Source organism: Lissotriton vulgaris, unplaced genomic scaffold (assembly GCF_964263255.1).
Source record: "Lissotriton vulgaris unplaced genomic scaffold, aLisVul1.2 SCAFFOLD_3859, whole genome shotgun sequence".
Lineage (NCBI taxonomy): Eukaryota > Metazoa > Chordata > Amphibia > Caudata > Salamandridae > Lissotriton > Lissotriton vulgaris.
Window position 1 is genome coordinate 106,818 of NW_028252233.1, and position 20,637 is coordinate 127,454.

General features: G+C 46.8%; 1 protein-coding gene across 1 annotated transcript in view; it reads left to right on the forward strand.

Moving 5' to 3' along the window:
* Window positions 1–19,679, forward strand: part of LOC147662626 (uncharacterized) — a 37,024-nt gene extending 17,345 nt beyond the window's left edge. Inside the window, 3 exon segments of the mRNA XM_086951039.1 lie at window positions 6,548–6,638; window positions 16,488–18,522; window positions 18,524–19,679. Of these exon segments, the coding sequence (XP_086807165.1) occupies window positions 17,234–18,522; window positions 18,524–18,842 (1,608 nt within the window). The 5' untranslated portion in view covers window positions 6,548–6,638; window positions 16,488–17,233 and the 3' untranslated portion in view covers window positions 18,843–19,679.
* Window positions 19,680–20,637: the final 958 nt, after the last annotated feature.

Consider the following 20,637-nt stretch of genomic DNA (forward strand, 5'->3'; position numbering starts at 1 on the left):
GCCAACTCTGAACACCTTCACTTCCAGATCCACATCGACCCCAAGACCACACTCAGAGGCACCCTCCTTTACAGGCCACCAGGACCCCGCGCACAATTTAGTGAGGACATCACGGACTTCATCACTCCACACGCGCTCCCCTCCAAAGATTACATCCTTCTGGGAGACCTCAATTTTCACCATGAAAAGAACAACGACCGCAACTCCACCACCCTTTTGGACAACCTCGCCAACCTCGGACTTAAACAACTGGTCACTTCCCCCACCCACATCGCAGGTCACACTCTCGACCCTATCTTCACCTCCAGCAATCATGTCTCCTTCAGCCACACCACGGCTCTCCTCTGGACTGACCACAGCTGCGTTCACTTTACCTACAGCAAGCCCAAACCCAACAACCACCCCCAACCAACTCTGCAAAGAAACTGGAACAAAATCACCATCGACCAGATCTCCTCATCGCTTCTTCAAAACCCCCCAGCCCACTCCTCAAACCCCGACCAAGCCGCCACCAACCTCACCCTATGGTTATCCAACAGCGCCGACATCCTAGCACCACTGAAAAAACGACAAAGCAAACTTGGCAGCAAGAAGGCCTCATGGTTCAACGATGATCTTAAGAAATCCAAGAAACTCTGCCGCTCCCTTGAGAAGACCTGGAAAAAAGACCCAACCACCAGCACCAAGGACGCCTTCAAAAACGCCACCCGCACACACCACCAACTGATCCGAAAGGCCAAGAAAACCGCCTTCAAGGACCGACTAGATAACAACGCCCACAACAGCAAGGAACTTTTCAACATCGTCAAGGAATTTACCAATCCCTCGGCCAACTCCAACAACATCACCCCCTCTCAAGCCCTCTGCGACTCCCTAGCTTCATTCTTCCACAACAAAATTGCAGACATCCACAACAGCTTCGACAACCAACCCGTAGACCAACCCACCCAACCATCTGCTGGACCTTCACCCCCCTCGAACATCCTTAATGACTGGAACCCAATCTCCACTGAGGACACCATCCGCCTGATGAACTCCATCCACTCAGGATCCCCCACAGACCCATGCCCTCACCACATCTTCAACAAAGCAGACTCCATCATAGCACCACACCTCCGAGACGTCATCAACTGCTCCTTCAACTCCGCCACCTTCCCGGAAAGCTGGAAACACGCTGAACTCAGCGCCCTTCTGAAAAAACCCACAGCGGACCCCACCGAACTCAAAAATTACCGCCCCATCTCGCTCCTTCCATTCCCGGCCAAAGTCATCGAGAAAGCTGTCAACAACCACCTCGCCGCCTTCCTCGAAGCCAACAAATCCCTCGACTCCTCACAGTCCGGCTTCCGAGCAAAACACAGCACTGAGACAGCCCTCATCGCAGCAACAGACGACATTCGAACTCTACTGGACAATGGAGACACAGTCGCCCTCATCCTCCTCGACCTCTCCGCAGCCTTCGACACAGTCTGGCCTAGCACCCTTCTACAGCGCCTCAAAAACATCGGAATCCAAGGTAAAGCACTAGAATGGATCACCTCGTTTCTCACCGGAAGAACCCAGAGAGTCCGCCTTCCGCCATTCAAGTCAGAGGCCACTGAAGTCATCTGCGGCGTACCACAAGGATCTTCACTCAGCCCCACCCTTTTCAACGTATACATGAGCCCCCTCGCGGCCATCGCCCGCCAACACAACCTCAACATCATCTCCTACGCGGATGACACTCAACTGATCCTATCACTCACCAATGACCCTAGCACCGCCAAAACTAACCTACACGAAGGAATGAAAGAAGTAGCCGAATGGATGAAACACAGCCATCTGAAACTGAACTCAGATAAAACAGAAGTCCTCATCTTAGGTACCTCCCCCTCCGCATGGGACGACTCTTGGTGGCCAGAAGCCCTTGGAAAAGCACCCATCCCGACAGACCACGCACGGAACCTGGGCGTCATCCTGGATTCCTCACTTTCAATGAACAGACAAGTCAACGCCGTCTCCTCATCCTGCTTCAACATTCTTCGCATGCTCAAAAAAACATTTCGTTGGATCCCCACCGAAACTAGGAAAACGGTCACCCATGCTCTGGTCACGAGCCGACTGGACTATGGAAACACCCTCTACGCCGGTACTACCACTAAACTCCAGAAAAAACTCCAACGAATCCAAAACGCCTCAGCCAGGCTCATATTAGACATCCCGCGTAAAGAACATATCTCTGGTCACCTGAAAAACTTCCACTGGCTTCCCGTCAATAAGAGGATCACTTTCCGGCTCCTAACCCACGCACACAAAGCACTCTACGAAATCGGACCAGAATGCCTCAACACACGACTATCCTTCTACACCCCCTCCCGCCAGCTTCGATCTTCCAACCAAGCCCTTGCCACTGTACCTCGCATCAACAAAACCACCATGGGAGGTAGATCCTTCTCCTACCTGGCAGCTAAAACCTGGAACTCACTTCCCACTTACCTTCGCCTTACCCAGAACCACCTAGCATTCAGAAAGCAACTTAAAACGTGGATATTTGGCAAGTAATTCCCCACCCCTCCTCAAGCGCCTTGAGACCCTCTGGGTATGTAGTGCGCTATATAAATTCTCTGACTTGACTTGACTAACCGGTAGGAAGGGGAAAATCTTCCTGATGATTTTCAGAATCCAATGGATGGAGGAAGTCAGCGCATTTACTTGTGGTTTAAAGGAAAGTTGGTTGTCTATCAGAACTCCCAGGTTCTTAACCTTCGTTACAGGAGTGGGGGGGTTCCCATTTCTTCTGGCCATCACTTAGGACTCCAGAAGTTGACATTGGAGCCGAAGAGTAAGACCTCTGTTTTGGAGGAGTTCAATTTTAGGCAGTTTCTAGCCATCCAAGTGCTGACTGCAGTCATGCATTCCTGAAACTTGGCGGCTACGCCTTCTTCTCTCCCCGGGAGCAGTGATACGACGATCTGAGTATCATCTGCGAAAGATGTTAATTCAAACCCGTATGACCGGATAACCGGGGCAAGAGAGGATACATATATATTGAAAAGGGTGGGGCTTAAAGAGGATCCCTGGGGGACCCCCCACAGAGTTCGAAAGGTCTTGACTGGAATTCTCCCAAGGCCACTACCTGGACCCTGTTCACAAGGAAGGCATTCAGGATGTTCAGGGCCCTCCCCTGAATCCCGCAGTCCTCTAAACGGTCCACCAAAATACTGTGGTGGACCGTATCAAAGGCCGCGGACAGGTCAAGGAGGACCAGAGCCGCTTGCCCCCCGCATCCATCGCCTTCCTGATCTCCTCGGTTGATTTGATCAGGGCAGTCTCGGTGCTATGACCTTCCCTGAACCCATGTTGAGCTTTATCCAAGCCCTGAGTGGATCCCAAAAAAGTGCAGAGCTGAGAGTTCATGACCTTCTCTATAAGTTTGGCTGGCAGCGGCAGTCTGGCAATAGGCCGATAACTATTAGGATCGGCGATATCCAGCGAGGGTTTCTTTAGCAACGGTGCAATAGATGCCCGTTTCCAGCATGTAGGGAAATCCCCAGTTTCAAACATCTAATTAAAAAGATTGGCAAAGGTGCCAGCTATTGGAGCTGCTGCCAGCTTCGCCACTGACGCCGGGCAGGGATCATGGGGAGAGCCCGATTTCGTGGCTTACAGCAGTTATTTAGTTTCTTCGGGGCTCACTGGACCAAACACTGAAAGTTTTGCCTCCTGTGCGTTATCGGCAAGGTTCCTGTGACTACCATCTAGTAGACTCTGCCCAACCTGAGGCTCAAGTGTGGTGAAAATAAGTTCCACCTTACTTGAGAAGAACTTAGCTAGGTCTTCGCAGAGTTCCATACTTGGTGGGATAATCACTGGCTTGGGAATGGCCAAGCTAGATACCGTGTTAAAAAGTTCCCTAGGTGAATTCCTGGCCCCCTTGATACGGTCGGTAAAGTATGTACCTTTGGCCTTCCTTATCATGTCTTTGTATACCCTCTGACTGGATTTAAGTTTTTGTTTATCCATCTCATGGTAATTTTTGCGCCAGTTCCGCTCAAGTTTCTTACAAACCAGCTTGAAATCCCTGAGCTCTTCAGTGAACCATGGCGCTGATGGAACAGTGAGAGTGGGGCGGCAGTTTTTTGGCGGGGCTAGTGTGCTATATGCCCGATCAATCCAGTCAGTGTACATGGCCGTGGCTTTATTCACATCTGCTGGCAGAGTGATCATAGAGGATATCAACAAATCCTCCAACGCACTACCCTCAACCTTACCCCAGGTTCTGCACGTCCTGGTTGTTTTACTATCCTGCCTAGCCTTGTGCGGCAAAGAACTAGAAATATTAAACAGCACCGCAGCATGGTCCGACCAGGCAGCCGGATCCGTCTTAACAAACTTCAGGTCAGGATTATTTGTAAAGATGCCATCCAATGTATGTCCTGTCAGAAGCGTTGCCCCCTTAACCACCTGAGTAAGTCCCACCCCGTGCATCACCTCCGATAATGCAACTGTATCCGGGTCTAAACTACTCTCTAGGTGGAAATTAAAATCTCTCAGTACTGTAAAAGATTTAGTGCATAAGGCTTCTTCCAAAATACTGCCCGCTGTTTCTAGAAACTGGGTCTTTGTCCCAGGTGGTCTGTATAGGAGGCAGCCCTTAAAGGATTGGTGACTGGACAGCGTAAGCTTAAACACCAAAGCTTCGCACATCTCGGAAGCAACCAGCTGGAAAGACCCTATGAGGGAGGCATGGTAAATAATTGCCAGACCCCCTCCCCTTTTGCGAGGTCTGTCCAGTACGAAGCTAAGATAGCCTGGTGGAATAGCTTTCTCTAAATCTGGCCCGGAAGCTGCATCAGTCCAGGTCGCAGTGATAAAGGCAATTTTTATCTCATTATCCTGGATCATCTCAGCACACTCCAGACTGTGCTTTACCAGAGATCTGGCATTAATCAAGAGGCAATTTGTATTACTCGTAGCCTCCTCCACTTTTAGATTATGGATATTGGTAGCAGCCCGGACTGGTCTACAAAGGATTGCTGGAAGACCAGATTGACACGCTGGGCAGCCTTGAATGCCTACCTGCATGTCCTTATTTGGGATCAGACTAATGCAGCTCTCTTTCCTACCTCCAGCATTCAGGTTTAACAGAGCGTTCCGACTGTAGCCTCGATATGGCTTGGAAACTGTTGGTTGTCGACCAGGGATTGTGGCACTGGGCGCAGGACCGGCTCGGGACGGGCGCGGACGGGCGTGCCCGCTGCACAGACAGAACCCCGTGGTCATTTTATGGGGCAGGAGGAGGAGGTTGGGAGGCTGCCGACAACTAGCCCGAAACCCTGACAGTCTCGCCAATATGGCGGCTCCCCCTCTCAACTTCCGCGTCAGCACCTAGTCGTCTGCGCGGTGAACAGGGGTCAGGAGGCGGTGAAAATCAGGTATGATAGCACCTAAAGCGTGGTGCAAGTTAGAGTGCAATTCTCCAGCCCGCAGTTAAAAGAACACAAATAACACAGTTTTAAAAGTGGGTCTATCTCTAAGCCAAATCCCCCGGCTTTCCACTTCAGGGGAGTATCAAACACCTGGTTCACAGTTCACACCACCAGGTTCACAGTTTAGACTCGTCCCCACAGCGACAATTGCCATTTGATCCATTTAGTGAACTCCATGTGCATTTGATCAGTCAGTGGAGTCATATTGTCTTTGATCATCATTTGAAAAGTGGTAGTAATCAATACTTATAATATTTCATCCTTGTGTTGATTTACCGAAATGGATGTGCACGGAGGGCTTCCCTTGTGGTATAGAACATCATTCACTTTTGGTTTAGTTCATTTTGTACCTGGAAAATGCTGTAAAGTCTGATATGGTGAACGTCGGTGCTGACAGCGAACGTTTTGGAGAGGGTAAAGTGAGGAGTATGTTGTCCGCATACGGCTTAATTTTCAAGTGGCCGGCTATGATTTCAGTTTCCCAAATGTCTTCTGTGCAGCATATAGTGAATGTGAGGGGCTCTAAAGCTATGAGGAAGAGTGCCACAACCAATGTGCTTCTTTCTCTCCCTTTCCCTTTTGCCCTTCTCCACTTCTTTTCTTGCCTGCCATCTGTTTGTTTTAATCCAAGTGCACACTTCTCATTATGTGTTGTGTGCATGCTCAGAATTGAGATTTTCCTAAGTGTGAAGATTCAGACAGTCTCAAGTATTATGCATTTCATCCCTTGCTTTATCAGCATCCACGTTAAACACAGTTATAAAAAGACTACACTTCCCTGAGACCATTGGAATTCATGACTACAGAAAACTGCACCTGGTGCACCGTCATGGCACACTAGATCTCTTAGTTAATCCTCCCGTGCATGCAGCAAGTCCTCTTCTCTGATCATAGGGATTTTCAGTTTCTATAGGTTCTAAATTGTGTTTTTTTCAGTACTTTGCTAACTTTAACTTTGTTTTGCTCTATAAAAAATCACAGGGCAAGTGAGTTTATTTCCTTCTCTTGCTTGTCCCTATTGTAATTTCTAATATCCATCTATCCACTCCTCACAATTATTTTTTAATTTGTTCTTTCAGGTAATGTTTCAGTGTTTTGCTCACCTCCAAACCTTTCTCATTTCCCATCGATCCTTTCCAGCAGTCTTGTCCCAGGATGTGCAGGATGGAGGTATGTTTGCATCTCATTATCTCATAAATATTTGATTGCATGTTTTATTCTTGTCAAACATCAACAACAGAAAACTCTTTGAGCAATATTGGTTGCAGGGAGCATCAATTACATAATATATGTGGCATATGTAAAGCACATCATGGTTGGGAAGCATTTCCAGTTACATCAGTGTCAGAGCTAGATCTACTAACCCCTTCCAAGCCTTGGACATAACGGTTACGTCCAAGGTTGTGGTGCTCCTGTGCCAAGGATTGAACCATTACGTCCAAGGCCAACTATTTTAAAATCTAGCTGCCCAATGCACTTTTTTCCAGTATACTGAGAATTGGCGTGCATGGCGTGCTGACTTCCTTATAGTGAAAGTGAAATTAGCTGATCCTTTCATTTAATTTTCACTGCCTATATGCTCTTGGCACCGCAAGAGGGCGATCCCCTAGCAGGGATCCACCACTAGACACCAGAGAGGGGGGATTGGCCCCTTCGGCAAGAGCCTTTGCTCCCCCATAATAATTTGGCCATAGTCAGTCTTTCTACCCCCCTCCCCCCTGGGAGGTGGGGCAGAAGGCACACTATACACCAAGGATTCTTTTATTTTTTACTTAGGGGTGCGGGCTGCCCAAAATGGGCATTATAATGCCCCCAACTGTCACAGAAAGCCAACTAGGCACCAGGGATTATTGTCTTTTTTTAATAATAGAGAGGTGGAGGCTGCCCACAATGGGCATGTCTATGCCCATTCCCCAAACACAACAGCGACAGTCTGCTTGCCCCTCTGGGAGGTAGATGGGGATTGTTAGACCTGGCCTCCTTGGCGTGGGTCTCCCTTTCCATTTTCATTATGCCTCCTACGTGTATGACCTATTTTTGTGCTGAACAAGATGCTCTGAGCACTGTGCCACTGCTGATCAGTGCCACAGTGCAAGTGCTCCTTCTAATAAATATGACATCTGATATTCGTATCTGACCCAGTGAAAATGGTAGAGATCCCAGACGAGTGTCCATGAACTCAGGAGTTCGTAATGCATTCTTTTAGGGGAATGATTTTTAGACTCGGAGCTTGGCAATAGCACTTTTAGAAAGTGACTATTTTCTTACCCAAACCTTGCTGTGTGCTGCCGAAGATGTGTAGTCAGATGTCTGGGAAAAGTGACAGGGTCTGGGCCATCTCCAGAGCCTGGTGTGAGCTGGCTGCATTTATATGCGAGGGGTGGCGTAGTTTCTGTTGAGCATCCTGCCTTCCACAGTGCCGGCCCCACTTCCCGCTGAGCGTCTGGCTACCCTGCCTCCCTCCCTCCTTCAAAGGAAAGAGGTGTCATCTGGCAGGAAACACCCACAACAAGGATCTGGGTACCGGGGAACCCCCTGCCGTATCAAACAACTTCAAAAGACCCCTTTTGCCCTACATCTAGGGGCCTTTTTGGCTGTAGTTTAGATTGCTTTGGACTAAGAAGAGCCCTGCTGAATTTGCCGCGGCTCACACCCTACGAACCGTACATCTGTACGCATCGCATCTCATCTGTTGAGCCCTGCTGACATTGTCGGGGCTCACACCCTACGAACCGTACCTCCTGTACGCATTGCATCGCATCTGACAAGCCCTGCTGACTTCATCGCAGCTCACACCCTACGAACTGTACTTCCTGCACGCATTGTAACGCATCTGACGAGCCCTGCTGACTTCGTCACGGCTCACACCCTACGAACTGTACCCCCTGTACGCATTGCATTGCATCTGATGAGCCCTGCTGACTTCTTCGTGGCTCACACCCACCAAACCGTACCTCCTGTACGCATTGCAACGCATCTGCGAGCTCTGCTGACTTCGTCGCGGCTCACACCCTACGAACCGTAACTCCTGTACGCATTGTATCGCACCTGACGAGCCCTGCTGACTTTGTCAGGGCTCACACCCTACGAACCGTACCTCCTGTACGCATCGCATTGCACATCTACAGCCCAGCAGTATTTCAGCGTGGCTCATACGCCTTGTACCGACATCTACGGCCCAGCAGTATTTCAGTGCGGCTCGTACGGTTCCATCCGAACATCAAGTACGCCTCGTACCAACGTCTACAGTCCAGCAGCTTCTCATCGCGGTTCCCCAGAACCGATTCGTACTATCGAACACATTGTACCAGATGATTCCACATCACACCCCTGTCGACTGTGAGTATCCGAGTCACCCCAGCCACTCGAAACCGAACTGAACTGAGTTTTGTTGCAACACACTTACAATCACCTTTTTCTTCTAACATATTGTGGATTTTTTTTTTTACCGTTATTGGCCTGATGATAAAGATTATATAAAGAACGCTATATTTTCATATACAACTGGTGTGGTGTGTCTATTTGTAGAGTGTCAAGATATTACTGTACATGGTCATAAATGCGTCATGCCGTTCCTCGAAGATAAGTCTAACCGCTCGATAACACTACTAAGGGAGTAACCTTCTACCCTAACCAGAGGAGGTGGGTCCCTGCTTGGTCAGAAGTAACTACCTCTGCCAACCAGAGACAACCAAATCTAACAGGGATTATTACCCCCGATCAGCCCCCCCAGGGGGGCAGAAAGCCCACTAGACGCCAAGGTTTTTTTCCCTCTCTGAAAGAGGAGTGGGGGCTTCCCAGAATGGGCATGCTAATGTCTCTACACCCCAAAACTAAAGGGACAGTCTTTCTGTGCCTCCCTGGGGCAGATGGGAGGTATTACCCCTGATCTGCTCCCCGGGGGGGAGCCCACTAGACACCAGGGATTTCATTTTGATTAGAAAAGAGGGATAGGGGGCTACCCGCAATGGGCAAAGCCATGCCCCATTCACATTTATAAAAATAGAAGTCTTTCTGCCCCTCCTCAGGTTTAATTGAGGGTACTAGCCCCCGCTATGCCCCCATGGGGCAGAAAGCCCACTAGGCCCCAGGGATTTCTTGTTTTTAATATGCATGCCAATGCCCCACCTCCAAACAAAAAATTGGATAGTCTTTCTGCCCGCCTGCAGGGGACAGATGGGGGTAATTGCCCTTGATTTGCCCCCGGGGCAGAAAGCCTATTAGACACCAGGATTTGTTTTAATAAAAGATGGGTGCAATGCTAATGCACCCTCCCCCAAAGGGGCAATAGCCCCTGATCTGCTCCCTGGGGTGCAGAGAGCCCACCAGGAACCAGAGAAATGTTTATAGGCTTAGGCTGGGCCGGTCCCCTTTTTTTGTGAACAAATCTTTGCTGCTTCTGTCCCCCTCCACACTATTGGGGGCAGATCAGCAATATTTTTAGGCTAATCTGCTGAAAACCTCTAGACACTAGCTTCTGTGTGTGAACTGGAGTGCGGCTGATGGTCGGTGTTTACTGGCGTTTGGCTGACTGTGTGCGAACCTGCATTTTGCTGGTGGTGTATGTGGGCTTGCGCTTAGCTGGCAGTGTGTGTGGACTAGTGCTTGGCTGGCAGTGTGCGTGGATTGTTGCTTGGCTATCGGTCTGCATGGATGGACCATGTCTTGAGGTGTGTGTGTGGACTTCAGCTCTGCTTGTGGTATGTGTGGGCTGTCGCTTGGCTGGCGATGTGCGTGGATGTTGTGTTGCTGGCGGTGTACATGGATGGTGCTTGGCTGCTGGTGTGCATGGATGGCGCATGGTTGATGGTGTGCATGGATGGTCCTTGGCTGGTGGTGTGCATGGATGGTGCTTGGCTGGTTGTGTGCATGGATGGCACTTGGTTAGTGGTGTGCATGGATGGTCCTTGGCTGGTGGTGTGCATGGATGATGCTTGGCTGGTGGTGTGCATGGATGGCACTTGGTTGGTGGTGTGTATGGATGGTGCTTGGCTGGTGGTGTACATGGATGGCGCTTGGCTGGTGGTGTGCATGGATGGTCCTTGGCTGGTGGTAAGCATGGATGGTGCTTGGCTGGTGGTGTGCATGGATGGTGTTTGGCTGGTGGTGTGGGTTGCGTGAAACCTCCAGCGTTTTGCTACCCAGAAGCTCCGGCAAAATGTCAATTTAGATAAAAAGTCACACTTTCCTCACATTTCTGTGTGGAAAAGTTGTGGGATCACCATGCCGGCACAAATTTCCCACCACCCAGCGTACTCATCAGTTTCCTGATAAAAATGATACCTCAATTGTGTGGCTGCCCAAAACAGAGAACCTAAAAACTTATAAAATGAAACACTGAGGGGGACCAAAGAGGGTCCAAAAGGGCAGTTTTTTTATATAAGTTATTAGGCTGACTCTGCTTTTGGCACCCAAACAAGTGAGGCATCATTTTTATCAGGAGACTGAGGAGAACGCTGGGTGGTGGGAAATATGTGCCGGGCAGTGATCTCACAAACTTGGCACAGAGAAATGGGAGGAAAATGTGACCTTTTAGCTAAATTTGAGCTTTGCAGGGGATTCTGGATAAGAAAACTTTGGGAGATCCATGCAAGCCACACATCCCTGGACTCCTCCTGGTGTCTAGTTTTCAGAAATGTCTATGGTTAGTAGGTTTCCATTGATGGCATGCAAGCCAGGGCCAAAAACGCAGGTGCTCCCAATCTATCACAAAACAACCTATTTTTGCGAAGGGAGTTTTTTACCAAGCCCTCACACATTTCCTACCACCCTAAGTTCTCCCAGCTCTCCTGATAAAAATGCTACCTCACTTGTATGGGAAGGCTAAGGGCCTGCGACAGGGAGGGTCCCAAAAAACATTGTGAAGACATCAAAATTATTTATCACAAAATGACCTTGTTTTGCAATGTGGGCACCTGCATTTTTGGTCCCTGGCTCTGTGGCTATCTAGGGAAACCTTCCAAACTCAGACATTTCTGATAACTAGACACCCGGGGAGTCCAAGGATGTGTGGTTTGCATGGGTTCCCCAAGGTTGTCTTACCCAGAATTCCCTGCAAATCTCAAATGTAGCTAAACAATTACATTTTTCTCACAGTTCTGTGTGGGTACACCATGCTGGCACAAATTTCCTACCACCCGGCATTCCTCTCGGTCTCCCAATAAAAATGATGCTTCACTTGTTTGGGTGCCCAAGGGTCTGCGACTGGGAAAGGCCAAAAACGTAGAGACTGAGGAAATAGCACAGCAAGCTCTAAGCACCCTATTTTTTTTTTACATTTTTTTAGGCGATTCTGCATTGGACACCCAAACAAGTGAGGTATAATTTTTATTTTTTAAGGGGCACTCGGGGTGGTAGGAAATTTGTGCCGGCATGGTGATCTCATGACAGAAATGTGAAGATAATAGAATTTTGATTAGCAAAATTTGAGGTTTGTAGGGGATTCTTGGTAAGAAAACATTGGGAAATCCACGCAAGCCACACCTCCCTGGACTCTCCCAGGTGTCTATTTTTTAGAAATATCTGGGTTTGGTAGGTTTCCCTAGATGGCTGCCAAGCCTGTGACCAAAAGCACAGGTGACTCCCTTGCAAAACCATGTCTTTTTGTGATCAATAATATTGAAGTGTCCACAGTACGTTCTGGGCAATTTCCTGTTGCCATGTTTCCCTACGTGCCGGCTGAACTAAGGTCCAAAATCCACAGGTAGGCACGTTGCAAAAGAAGGGTCCATTTTCTTTGCAAAAAATTATGTGACCACATTTCTTTTATTTGGGACCGATTGCTGTTGCGGGCACTAAACCTACCTACAGAAGTGGGTACCAATTTTATCGAGAGACTTGGCGGAATGCTGGGTGGTTGGAATGTTGTGACTCCCTACAGATTCCAGAACTTTCCATCGCAGAAATGTGAGGAAAATGTTTTTTGTTTTACAAAGTTTGAGGTTTGCAAGGGTTTCTGGGTAACAGAACCTGGTGAGAGCCACACAAGTGCCCCCATCCTGTATTCCCCTGGGTGTCTAGTTTTCAAAAAATGCCGATGTTGCATTTTAACCCATTACCTGTCATGGGCACTAAACCTACCCACACAAGCGAGGTACTGTTTTTATCAGTAGACTTAGGGGAACCAAGAATAGTAGAACAAGTATTATTACCAGTTGTTTTTCTAAGCATTTCTGTCTTCCAAATGTAAGACAGTGTGTAAAAAAGAAGACATTTTGAAAACACATTCTGGTATGGCTATCCACAAATTCCGAGATGTGCAAATAACCACTTCTTCAAAACTCCTTATCTTGTTCCCAATATGAGAAATACGTAGGTTTCCTTGATACCTATTACTCACTCTTTATATTTTACTAAATGAATTGCTGTCTCCCCTGTACACAATGAATAACCATTGCAAGGTGCAGCTCAGTCATTGGCACTGGGTAACTCGGGTTCTTGGTGGACCTACAAGCCCGATATATCCCCGCAACCAGAAGGGTCCTGAAAATATAATGGTATACTGCTTTAAAAAATCTAGCATCGTTTGAAGAAGTTACAGGTGAAAATGTAGGCACAAATGGCTGTTGTTTTGAACTCAAATTGAATATTTTGTTTATTTGAACTGTTACTTTCTATAGGAAAACCTTGAAGGATCTACACAATTGACCTCTTGCTAAATTCAGAATTATGTATTTTTTTCATAAATCTATAGCTTTCCGGAATCCATTATTGGTTTTACACCCATTTCTACCACTAACTTGAAGGAGGTTGAAAGCACAAAAAATATGAAAATAGGCTATTTCCTAGTAAAATGCCAAAACTGTGTAGAAAGTTTTGGTTTTCTGACAAATGTCTGCCTGTTCCTGAAAGCTGGGAAGATGGTGATTTTAACACCACAGACCCTTTGTTGATACCATTTGCAGGGAAAAAATGACGCTGTCTTCTGCAGCACTATTTTCCCATTAAAGTTTTTTTTGCGGTATTTTGCCTAATTTCTCTCTCCCCTCCAGGAGAATCCACAAACTCTGGGGGCCTTTAGAATACTCAGGATGTGGGAAGAAAAGGACGCTAATTTAAGTGGACAAAAAGGTACGGGTGCCTAAGCGCAGACCCCCCCAAATACCCAAAAAAGGGAGTGGCACAGGGGGACAAAAGGCCTGGCAGCAAGGGGGCTAAGGCAATGGGTGATCACAGGGCAAGGAGGATGGTGCGTCAATAAAACATGCCAATCCTAAATAGCAGACAGTGCGTCAATAAAGCAATACATTATAAGGAAGAAGGATGTAAGGAGGAGGCAGCCGGGAACACTTAAGTGTAGATCAACATAATGTCTAATCCAGGCAATCTGCCAGCGCGGCTCCTGGTCCCACCATCGACAGGGAAATAGAGATCACATGAACAGGAGGATATACATCATACTTGGGTACAATTGTACATGCACCAACTCACACAGGCTGCAATGGCATGCATGTGGTCAGAGTTTGGAGGGTCTCCTATGGGTGGCATAACACATGGTGCAGCCCATGGGGGTCCCCTAGAGTTCTTTGACCCTAGGTACCTAGTACCATATACTAGGGACGTGCAAGGGTACACCAGCAGCCAATTAGGAATGTACCAAGTACTCACCATAGCCAATATAGGGAGGAAGCACAGTGACTGGGGCCCTGATTAGCAGGATCTCAGTCAGACTAGTCAGAAAACACTGTATGACACCAGCAAAAAGTGGGGGTAACCATGAAAACAGATCCTACTTTCCCACCCCCACCCCTTCTCCCCACTCCTCTGGAGAGTAGCATGTGTAGTGTGTTGTCCTCTTCTCCTGCAGAGTGCAAGGGAGTATGCAGCCACCTCTTAGTGTCCGGCACAGAGGCCGCTTTCCAAGACATTGCTATTCGTCACTTGAAAAGTATGTATGCAAGGTCTCTGAACCTGTGTAAGTGTTTGCCCCCCTTTGCTTTAATGTGAAGGCCTAGCAGGCAGGATTCAGGGGTAGTTGACAGTGTATGGTCTGTGAGTTCCGCTATGGTGGCTGTAACCTTGAGCCATGACACCTGTAGTGGTGGGCACTCCCACACCATATGTTAGAAGCCGGCGTCACCCAGTTTACAGCACGGACACTCTGGTTTCGAATCAGGAAACACGCTCTTGATACGGTGGGGGGAGAGTTAACTGTAATGTGTGTAGTTAAATTGAGTGAATTGGAATTGGGGGTTCCAGGACACTTGGCTAACATGTTGTAGCGCCTGTATGCATGACTTGAGCGGTTGCGGGAGGATAGCGTTCATCTAGCCAATGCAGTCCTCCGTGTGCAGCTGGTGAAAGGTTGATGGTCGGCATTTAAAACACCTTCCTGTTGCTCTGTTCTTCAAACAATCGTTAAAGATTGGCTGAGGTGGAGTGCTCAGCGCTGTGTTATTGGAAGCCAGCATCCTACTTTCCGCTTCTATATCTCAGAATATTACTGAGCTATAAATGTTTTATTTCTGTCTGATCTTTGCCTGCACCCGCTCTACATGTCATGGAGGGAAAGCTGCTGAGGAATTATCACACATGCTGCTAGTTTCAGGCTCTTCGATCAAAATGCAGTAACAATCTACTATCCAGCTACCTCACCTATCACTCGTTGACTCTAAGCCTGCCTTGGACCGATAGGGAGCTCAGCTGCTTTTTGGTGAGGTTTGTGCTGTACAAATACCACATGCATAGCACCTTTTTCAAAGGAAGAACACTTTGGTGACAGCAAACTTTGCTCCTGTATGAAGCAGCTGAGATAGTAAAGACCCTTGTGGCATGCAGCAAGCTTTGGATCATTTGGCGGTGCATTTCACACTGTGAAATACTTTTATTTTACATTGTTGAGCTGTGCCTATGGCATTTTGTGTGTATTTGAAAAGCAGTGCTAAGCTTGTGGCCCTTTGTGAAAGCTGTGTAGGGACTGTGTCATTGCCGGGCATGTGCAAGAGTCGCAGAAGGCACTTTATCTTTGTTTTCTGTGCAGCGTGCCCTGTTCTGGTGCGTTCTTCATCTTGTGGAAAGACTGAGCGCACCTCAGGATTGTTCCATTAAAAGTGGCCACGGTGGTTTGTACAGGTAATGATGAAAAGCATGAGTAGGAGGAGAGACCCATGAAAAGTCATGGGAATTACGTAGTTGGAAAATGTTGTTCGCAGGTTTTGTGCTGGAAATGGAATGTTGAAAGCAGGTCTATGCATGAGAGGTGCAGGTGAATACATTTGAGAACAGGCCCTACCTTGTATGGAGGGCAGCAGAGGTGTAGGCTATATGGACAGAGCAGTTTGACTTAAGAGATGTTTTTAAGAGAGTGCTTAGGGTGCTTGGCATGGTCCAGGGGTGAAAGGGTGCTAACAGGCTTGGCTGTGGCACACCATTTGTGCTCTTGCTACGCTGACGCACCAGTTTTCAACTAGTGTGCCGCCAGGCTAGCGTGCTATCTCAAGCTCTATAGTTAGAGGTGGGACAACTAAACAACAGACCAGCCCAGCTCAACCTCCTTGTCCAGCTGGGAAACTCCCACCCCGGTGGATAATACTGACAAACTATTTGAGAGAAGTAAAACCACGAAGAAAATACAATCATTAAACTGCTGCTCTACTGCATATTGTGGGTGTAGTGGATGAAGCCAGGCACCTCTGCGAGCAGCAATATTTGATTTATGGCGCAACATCCTGATGTCCACCCTTCTGTCTTGAGTCTTCCTGATCCATCTCTTACTCAAAGAGCTGTTCTTGTTTTACAAAACCTAGACCATATGCCACTACCTAAAGCTGTAACTAGTGTATGAGTGCTATGCGAGCACCCTTTTTTTTACTAACTTACACATGAACACCTTTGCTGAAATTAGTAAGATGTGACATATTCAAAGCAACTTCGATGTACATTTCTGTGTATGGTTAAATATGCATTCATGAGTTTCAAAAATGGTAATCAAGAGATATTTATACAATCAATGAAAAATTGTGTATGCACATTCCGTTATGTTTCCCTTTAAATAATTTTAAATCTTTTTACATCCGACAGAAAACAATCTTTGGTGTACGAAATGTTTCAAAATAAGGAAGATAACACTGTAAATCTGCAAAGACGAAGTCCGAAATATTGAGTTCCAGTATTCAGGAAAACATAAGTGCCGTCAGAGCCAGCCGAACCTGAACATAAACTGAGAGATCCTGAAAGAAGGGACAAGGGACAACAGAAATTCAGTGATTCCACGAGTCTCAGCTGTGCACCTCCATGCCTCAAAGCGAAGAAATAACCTCCAGAAAATGAAGACAACACTGATAAACCTCCTCTTGTGTAAACATGTCCAATAACAGCTTTGATCATGAGGTTGGTATGTGTTGGTTACAGCAGTGCTCTGCTTCCTAAAATAATACCAAGCCACCATTCTGTGCTAAAGGTGCATTGCAAACTGTTTCAGACCATTTACAGCAACCATTGAAAAGCGCAACGGAGTGGAGTCAGACAAGTGAAGGTTAAAAGAAATAGGGGTTCTGCTGTCTAAAATACAGAGCACTGTTCCAGTGTGCCCCGACCAGAAGGACAATGAATCTTTACCCGCAAGGATGCAGAACCATTATCCAGTCTAAAGACACAATCGCCCACGAAGAAGCCTTACACACGTTATGAGATTGGAAAGTAGTTGGTGACCATTGCACTTTATTCTTTAATCGGAAAACAAACGTGCAAAATACGACTCATACAGGGAATGCAAGAATAACACAAGTGCTTTATCAGTCATGTTGGCTCTTCAGGAAGTACAGTAAATGGATGTAAACAAGTATATACCAGAGCCAGAGACGCTAACCAAGAGAGAAGTCTCAGACACATGCAATGAGAGCTTTAGGTTGTCATCAATATTAAAATCCCATCAGCAAGCACACACAGGGAAAAAACTATTCAAATGCACTGAATGTGTAAAGAGCTTTATTCAGTTATCAGGCCTACAAAGACATCAACAAACACACACAGGGGAAAAACCATATACTTGCACTGAATGTGTGAAGAGGTTTAATCAATTATCACACCTGCAGCGAATACACACTGGGGAAAAACCATTCCAGTGCAGTGAATGTGGAAGATGTTTTAGTGATTCATCAGCATTAAGGAAACATCTGCGAACACACACAGGGGGAAAACCATTCCAGTGCAGTGAATGTTTGAAGAGCTTTAGTCGATTATCAGACCTAAAATACCATCTGAGAACACACACAGGAGAAAAACCATATAATTGCACTGAATGTGTGAAGAGGTTTAATCAATTATCACACCTAAAACAGCATCAGCGAACACACACTGGGGAAAAACCATTCCAATGCAGTGAATGTGGAAGAAGTTTTAGTCAATCTTCAACATTAAGGATTCATCAGCGAACACACACAGGGGAAAAACCATTCAAGTGCAGTGAATGTGGAAGAAGTTTTAGTAATTCATCAACATTAAGGAATCATCAGCGAACACACACAGGGGAAAAACCATTCAAGTGCAGTGAATGTGAAAGTAGTTTTAGTGATTTGTCAACATTAAGGAATCATCAGCGAACACACACAGGGGAAAAACCATTTACGTGCAGTGAATGTGTGAAGAGCTTTTATCAATCATCACACCTAAAACAGCATCAGAAAACACACACCGGGGAAAAACCATACCAGTGCAGTGAATGTGAGAAGAGGTTTATTCAATTATCAGACCTAAAACAGCATCAGAGAACACACACTGGGGAAAACCTGTTCAAGTGCAATGGATGTGGGAAGAGCTTTATATATTTATCAGGACTAAAACGGCATCAGAGAACACACACCGGGGAAAAACCATACCAGTGCAGTGAATGTGAGAAGAGGTTTATTCGATTGTCAGACCTAAAACAGCATCAGAGAACACACACTGGGGAAAACCCATTCAAGTGCAATGGATGTAGGAAGAGCTTTATATATTTATCAAGCCTAAAACGGCACCAGAGAACTCACACTGGAGAAAAACCATTCCAGTGCAGTGAATCTGAAAGTAGTTTTAGTGAATCTTCAACATTAAGGATTCATTAGCGAACACACACAGGAAAAAACATTCAAGTGCAGTGAATGTATGAAGAGCTTTAGTCGATTATCAGACCGAAATCACCATCAAAGAACACACACAGGAGAAAAACCATATAATTGCAGAGAATGTTTGAAGAGGTTTAGTCGATTATCACAACTAAAACAGCATCAGAGAACACACACTAGGGAAAAACCATATCATTGCCATGAATGTAAAAGTCGTTTTACTGAATCATTAATTAACATTAAGAAAATATCCGAATACACACTGGAAAACCATTCAAGTGCAAGGAATGTGAAAATGGATATATATACATATATATATATATATCAGGTCTAAAACGGCATCAGAAAACACGCACAGGAATCCTTCAACTGCAATGAATGAATATTTTATGAATATTCAATATTAAGTACTGATCAGCGAACACACACGGGAAAAGCCATGTCATTGCAGTAAATGTGTGAAGATCTTTTGTCAACTTTCAAAGCTATAAAGACGTCAGTCTCTCTTCAGAAGAGTGCAGGATCAATAATGATGGTTGCAGAGCTAAAGCTGTGTGATAGCCAGGCAGAGCACACTTCAGAAGAGTGCAGGCTCAATAATGAAGGTCACAGAGCTGCAGATGTGTGATAGCCAGGCCGAGCACACTTCAGAAGAGTGCAGGATCAATAATGAAGGTCACAGATCTGCCGCTGTTTGATAGGCAGGCCTATTACTTTACCCCAGAAGAGTGCAGGATCATTAATAACGGTGACAGAGCTACAGCTGTGTGGTAGCCAGGCTTAGTACTTCACTCCAGAAGAGTGCAGGACCAATAATGAAGGTCTCAGAGCTGGCGCTGTGAGATAGCCAGGCCGAGCACACAGTGTCTGTTCACCAGATACAGATTATTAATGAAAGTCTCCAACCTGCATGCTGTGTGATAGACAGGGTGAGCACGCAGCTTCTCTTCAGGAGAGTGAGGAATCATTTATAAAAGTCACTGATAGTTGACACTGACTGTGTGATATTTAAGCACAATCACCATTTTACATTATTGGACGACGATTTTTTGATGGCTAATGGAACCGAATTTTGACATGATTGTTCCACAAATGAAATGAAAAAAAAGCTTGATTGTATAAAAATAATATAAAGGTAGAACCAATCAATGATGCTATAAAATGTACACAATAATGACTAAGTTTTACATATTAAAAAGAAAGGCATGTTTTTAAGATATGTAATAGAATAAAAAAATGATTTGGATTTTGGATTTTTACTGCTGATTGTAAAGAATGTATTTGCGCCCCTAAACTCAAGATAATTTGTGCTGTCAGCATGGAGTCTGGCACAGGTGGCATTAGAAGGGGGTCCTCGCTCGACAGTGTGACTGCTGTCAGCATGGAGTCTGGCACAGGTGGCATTAGAAGGGGGTCCTGTCTCGACAGTGTGACTGCTGTCAGCATGGAGTCTGGCACAGGTGGCATTAGAAGGGGGTCGAGTCTCGACAGTGTGACTGCTGTCAGCAGAGAGTCTGGCAGAGGTGGCATTAGAGGGGGGTCCTGTCTCGACAGTGTGACTGTTGTCAGCAGGGAGTCTGGCAGAGGTGGCATTAGAGGGGGGTCCTGTCTCGACAGTGTGACTGTTGTCAGCAGGTAGTCTGGCAGAGGTGGCATTAGAAGGGGTTCACGTCTCGACAGTGTGACTGCTGTCAGCAGGGATTCTGGCACAGGTAGCATTAGAAGGGCGTCCTGTCTCGAAGGTGTGACTGCTGTCAGCAGGGAGTCTGGCAGAGGTGGCATTAGTGGGGCGTCTTTTCTCGACAGTGTGACTGCTGTCACCAGGGAGTCTGGCAGAGGTGGCATTAGAAGGGGTTCACGTCTCGACAGTGTGACTGCTGTCAGCAGGGATTCTGGCACCGGTAGCATTAGAAGGGCGTCCTGTCTCGAAGGTGTGACTGCTGTCAGCAGGGAGTCTGGCAGAGGTGGCATTAGTGGGGCGTCTTTTCTCGACAGTGTGACTGCTGTCACCAGGGAGTCTGGCAGAGGTGGCGTTAGAAGGGGGTCCTGTCTTGTCAGTGTGACTGCTGTCAGCAGGTAGTCTGGCAGAGGTGGGTCCTGTCTCGACAGTGTGACTGCTGTCAGCAGGG